Here is a 5,998-nt window from a genome sequence, read left to right as displayed (position 1 = left end):
TGTAGAATCATTGTGGGGATCAATGTTCGTGGGCAAGCAAAATTTCACTTGTTCTTCAGGGGACGTAATTTCATGGGCTTCTCATTTATATAGTAGATTCAGTGAATATGCTCACAAAAAATAAACTTTTGTGGGGATGTAAATATGTGGGTAAGAGTGACCGACAAAATCCATGAACATTGGCCTCCACAAACAATGATGATTCCATGTTATTTTTTCTAGTGTGTGCATGTATACATTTCTGACAAAGTGCAATTTTTTTGTAGGTTGCAGGAAGAGCTGTTGAATAAATTCAAATCTCAGATGAAATTCCAGCTTATGTGTTTCTATGGTGACAGTGTTATGAGGACTTCTAGTGTTGCATAATAGGACTAAGCAGGAGGTATTGTGTAAGTTCTGTAGGGAAATTAAAACGGCAGTGAAATATGATAAAACAGCATGGATCTTGTGATAATTGTGCAACTAAAATGCAACGGAATTAAAAAACTTGAAACTACCAAGTGCTTAATCATTATCAGAAGAACAGATTATTGTGCAATATTTTTTAGTTTTGTTATGTAAGGATGTATTACATGATTTTGTTTTTTTTATGATAAATAATTAAAGAAATTTTTGGTTTTTGCACATCATTAACTGTCAGACTGTGTCTGGCAAACAGGTGTTACAAATGGAGATATGAAGACATTCAATATACATGTATGAGCAGAGTATGCACTACATGCTAGCTTTTAAGGGGGGACCTATGTCCGAAAAGTCTTTGTGTGAAATTTTCAAAACTTTGACATTTCTTACCTGACCACTTGATCTTAATTTTTAGGTTTTGAAAACAATACCTTTATATGCTTATTTTTACACAGGAGCACGTGCAAAAACAGTGTGAAATGCTAAAAATAGATTATTTTCAGAAGTTATTGTTCTACTCCAAATATGCGCTAAAAAGAACCAAAAATGTCAAATCACATTCGAAATCAACATGTATTTAATATATATGACTTGTATCTTTAAAATGAAGGCAAATTCATTGTAATTCATCTCGCATGAAAAATTATACAGGAGCACAATGTAAGTGTTTTTCTTGTCGTATTTTTTACAATTCCGACATGCATAACAGGTAATATCTTAAAAAGTCTTTGTGTGAAAATGTAATAATTCATATTTTTTGAAAGAAATGACCTCTCTCTTTATTTTAACAAGGAAAAAAGTATACCTTTATGATAAAATAAACGAGAAATATAACGTTTTCTTTTATTTTCGTACTCTTGTGTCATAAATATTTACCTTTCTGCACTAAAAAAGGTAAGTTAGCACTGACAAACATCTGAATATAAAACTATTTTGCAAAAAACGAGTATTTTGTTATGATAAGAAATAATTTAAACAGATATACTCTTTTTTTTCTTCATTCTAATCATTCTGCCCCCTCCCCCCCTCCCTTCCCCGTCAACAACCAACACCTAATAGGAATGACTTTACACAATAAAATCTACATACACTATAAATCAATAAGTAAATATAGGTACAGGTACATTTCTTTATTTTTCTTAGTTTTATCCAGAAAATACAATTAGCGGTAATCATAAAATTAAACATATTTCCCTAATTTAAGCCGCTGTCTTTGCTGAATTTTATCTTATATTTTTTGCATTTTTATATCAGCATATCATAGAGGTATTTCTTCACAACTGAAATTGCTATGAATTATCAACCAAAGGAAGAGAATTCTGATATTAACAAACTCCATAAATCAAATAAAACTGTTTTAAATGATGAAAAAAATTTCTTTTTGTAAAATGTGTACGTTTTTGATTAATAACAATGTTATGCCTATAATCACAGTTGCAAAAGTCATCGCTATTGTGACGTCACATAACGCTGCTTTGACGTCGAACGACATAGGTCCCCCCTTAAGTATTGAGGGTTTAAAAAATGCCCACATATCAACATGATAGTTTTTATAAACTTGCACCACAAGAGTTTAGACATGCATACTCTTGTGCCTTGTGAAAATCTGAAAAAAGTTTGGGAGCAACATTCGCAATAAAGATTAAGTTAAGTAAGTGCAAACTGCAGAGGTTTGGATAAGTAAGATCTAAACATTGTGATAAGTATAGGATTTAACAGAAGAACCACTTTTCAGTTAATTTTAAGCATATCCAAGTCAATGATGGTTTCCTGTTCATGTGAAATCTGTAGAGGCCTGGAAAACTGCCCAGAATTATCTCCAGCAATCAGATAGCCGGATGTTGTGAAGTGTGTTGGTTGTACAATAACATGCATTGTGATAACAGTGTCAGAATCTTACATAACTACATGTACATATCCTTAAATATTTCTGCTATAAATATATAAATCCAATCTGTCATAATTCGTCATAGATATTGCATTCATTCACATTTTTCGCATAATATAAATGTAGAAATTCATGCTTACACCTTTCAGTTTTCAGACAAAAAAGCACACACAAAAATTCACCTTCAAACAAAAATCACAAAACTAATTGCATAAAATGAATAAGTTCTTGGTAAAACAAACCCTTTAATTTTGATATCCTAAATTCTTGTTAAAGTAATATTATTAAAAAGAAATAGTGGGGTTTTTTTGGCTTTTCTCTTTTAGAAACCATGCCTCTCTGTAGAAAGTATGAGACTGAAGTTGGTGGTGATTTTTTTAATTTTGTTAGTCTCTTATTAAGTATACCTAACTTGGTCCAGGAGCCTACTTAATTGTCAACAAGTATGCATGAATCTAGATTGGGGGTTTGGGAGGCACTGTTGGGGGGGACCATAGGGAGTTGTGGTTATAAAATTTCATAACAAAAGCTCAAAAGCTTCTTGACATATTGTCTGGAAATGAATGTTTTACATGTAGAAAAATGTGAATTTATTGACCTTTTGACCTCAAAATTAAATTAAAAGGGGTTTTTTCAAGACCATATGAAGTTCAAGTTGTGGAATAAATTTCATAGCGAGATATTGCAAGGAACCATGTATTAAAACAGGAAGAATTTATGAGTTTATGACATAGACCTTTGGTTCTCAAAATCAATAGAGGTTTTCATTAGGTCATAGGGATTTGTTATGTAAAATTCCATTGCAAACGCTCAAAGGCTGCTCGGGATATCTTACGAACGGAGAAGTGTTAAAGAAAGACGGACGGACGGACAGACCGATGTTAAGTCCCCCTCTTATAGTGAAAGCGGGAGACAAAAGGGGGGACTTCAGTTGAAAATTTTCAATGCAAAATTAACAGTGAAAAAAGAAACTTTGGGTGGAGGACTAGTGAAGGATTCGAAGATTTTTCCGCGGCGATCCCAATACAGGACTAAGTTTTGCATTGCGGGAGGCTATTCTAATGTCGAATATTTTTATGTTTTGTTGAAAAAATGTTTAGCAAAATCACAACATATCGAGTGATAATTTTTAAATGTATTCATATAGACTGGGTACCTGCTATTTAATGAAAAAAGCAAGGTATTTTCTTATTAATCTTTGTGTTTTTTAATTTGATCGACGTTTTTTGAGAAGACCACATTGTTTCACAGCATTCTTTTTTTCCAACTTTAATATGTATAATTAAATTACAAAACCCGACATATATTTTCATATTTCAAAATTTTGTTTTTCTATGTTATCTTTTACCATGTAAGTATAATGGTAGTTAGTGAACATCCTTCCAAATATTAATTACTGATATTGAAACACCACTGGCTGGTGGAGGGCTGCAAAATTTTATCTGTACTCAGTATGTACGACTTTTGATGAGTAAGAATTATTTTTTCGTGTAAGTATCTATATATATAATGCGACACGGGACCTCAGTTTATACCCATCCGAAAAGACCTGTCTCTACGTCCCTTTGTAGGATTCGAACACACCCCTTACACCAGAATTGGAACACTTGCCTGAACGCCAAACAAATTGAATGTAAATAGCAAAAAAAAAAAAAATACATATAGGCCTATAATTTATACTAGTGAAATCGTATTTGTTTATCGTACTTTTATTGGTTAAAAAAACGCAGTTGCAGTAGTTTGACGAGATGCCAATATTTAATGACGTACCAATTAGGGGCAAGTTTTTTTAAATTTTAATTTTGCATATAAAAGTCTTCGAATAAATAAAATATCTTTGGTCAACAAATTCTTACAAAGGTTACGTTTGAACAAGAAAGTCTTAGGAGAGTTGTTTTCGTCCAGATTTGCGACAAGGTCAGAAAAGACCAGACTAAGATCTGTGACATAAACAAAACCCAGCTCTGTTTTGTTCATAAACTGCAATGTAAACTATTCTGAAGTATTTACGGACTCCGTAAACAGATGCATGCATAAGATCATTATAGGCAAGGAATGGCGAACCCTATTCATATATATTAGGCCTACTGATATTTTACAAAAAAGGTGAAAAAAAAAACATTCGCCATTAAGCCACTTCCAATGTATATACACACCGTATCTCTTTGGTTTATGTGGAGTAAATAAAATCAGAAAATTGATGCAAAAACTACCAATTTTGATTTTACCAGGTGGCAAAGAATTATTTAAAAATTACAATATAACCACCGTCTTCCGCACGATATGTGTTCAATAAATCTACTGTATACTTTTGTCAACACTGAAAATTATAATGCTTATATATATGCAGTACATTTTTTCGAGGGGGGGGCGAAATTGTTCCATTAAAAGTTTAGATCTGAAACTGAACAATATCGCTACTTCCACCTTTAGATTCTTCTTTATAATCTTAAACAAAATTATATGTTTAAACTTCGATTAGTCAGCCGGTTGGTTTTGATGTCCTTGACACTGGGATTCGAGTTGTTTACAATTTTTAAGCAGACTTGCCGGAATTTCGGTCGGCGACCTAGTTTGCCTACGGGACTTCCCAGGTGAACACAACACGTGTCAACCAAAACAAAGCAACGCCGGGAAACAATTCAACAATTTTAATCGTCAGAGTTTATATACAATTAGAAATGGTAGCACTTTATCGCTAGAAAGCACCTAATAACGTATGCAACACGATTCAATGGATTTACAAATGTAACCGCAAGTTCTGCAAAAATAGACAATGCAAACATGAAAAAATTGGTACAAAAAAATCATACAAATTCAAAATTCACGTGTTCAAAAAAATAACATACCTTATGTACATTTATACACAAATATTTAATTGTTAATGTCCATATGGAATTATAGTATCAATGTTATCAATGAATGCGAGATCGCAGAAACCATGATGATATGGAAGATGAAACTAATGCCATAAGCATGGACTAGCCCTTTATTTACACCCGTCTAACCGAAAAGAAAGACAATTTTATTGCCATTTAATGTCAAATTCGTTTTTGAAGTACTTTTCTGCAGAGGTGGGACGGGTCATCTCTAAACTGAACGCACGATGCAAAAATCTGCCAGACGTCGGTAGTGAGGAGGAAGGGACGGATATTGGACCGATAGAAGTGGGGGATCCAACGGGGCTGACGGTCCCCGTATCCGAGCTCGTCGAGTCCGATCTGAATCTTCTAAAGGACGGATTTTGGCCGGGTATCTCCACTGGAATTTGTTTGGCTTTCTGTATGTCTACTTTTAGTCGGTGCCTTTCTTGTGGAGTCATGTTATATACATCATGCCCAGCTACAATGTTCTTTTCTGGTCTGAAGTGAGTATGTTCCTTCCCCGCCCACTGGAATGAATTCCTAAAATCCCCCGATGTCATGTCTGACGATGACATGGTGTTTCTGCAAACAAAACACATTTTGTGTAAAATAAATTCTTTGCAATTTTTGTGCAATTGCAAAACATGATTTAAAATAAATGTGAAAAAGGAAATTGTTCCCTCCTTTGATAATACAAATTAAATTTGAAATGTAATCACTTGAATATCCTACAATACTATTAGCATATAGAAAACATATATGCACATTTCATACTTACAATAAAGGAATGTATGCCTTTTTCTCAAATCTTTTCTTAAACTTTGTTCAGCTTAATTCGTTCTCA

The 5,998-nt window shown here is 33.3% G+C and overlaps 1 protein-coding gene across 4 annotated transcripts in view; it reads left to right on the top strand.

Moving 5' to 3' along the window:
• LOC134246501 (exocyst complex component 2-like) overlaps positions 1-594 on the top strand; it is a 26,083-nt gene extending 25,489 nt beyond the window's left edge. For 3 of the 4 annotated variants that reach the window (XM_062728883.1, XM_062728885.1, XM_062728886.1), the window contains one exon: positions 267-593. In XM_062728883.1, the coding sequence (XP_062584867.1) occupies positions 267-366 (100 nt within the window). In that variant the 3' untranslated portion in view covers positions 367-593. Of the gene's footprint in view, positions 1-266 lie in introns of all 4 variants that reach the window. The other variant, XM_062728882.1, reaches the window with a different exon arrangement.
• The last annotated feature ends 5,404 nt before the right edge of the window (positions 595-5,998 follow it).

This window comes from Saccostrea cucullata, unplaced genomic scaffold (genome assembly GCF_032062105.1).
Source record: "Saccostrea cucullata isolate Sc308-1 unplaced genomic scaffold, CSIRO_AGI_Scuc_v1 ctg2, whole genome shotgun sequence".
Classification (NCBI taxonomy): domain Eukaryota; kingdom Metazoa; phylum Mollusca; class Bivalvia; order Ostreida; family Ostreidae; genus Saccostrea; species Saccostrea cuccullata.
The sequence above is the reverse complement of the archived record's forward strand: the minus strand, read 5'-3'. Positions and strand labels throughout refer to the sequence as shown.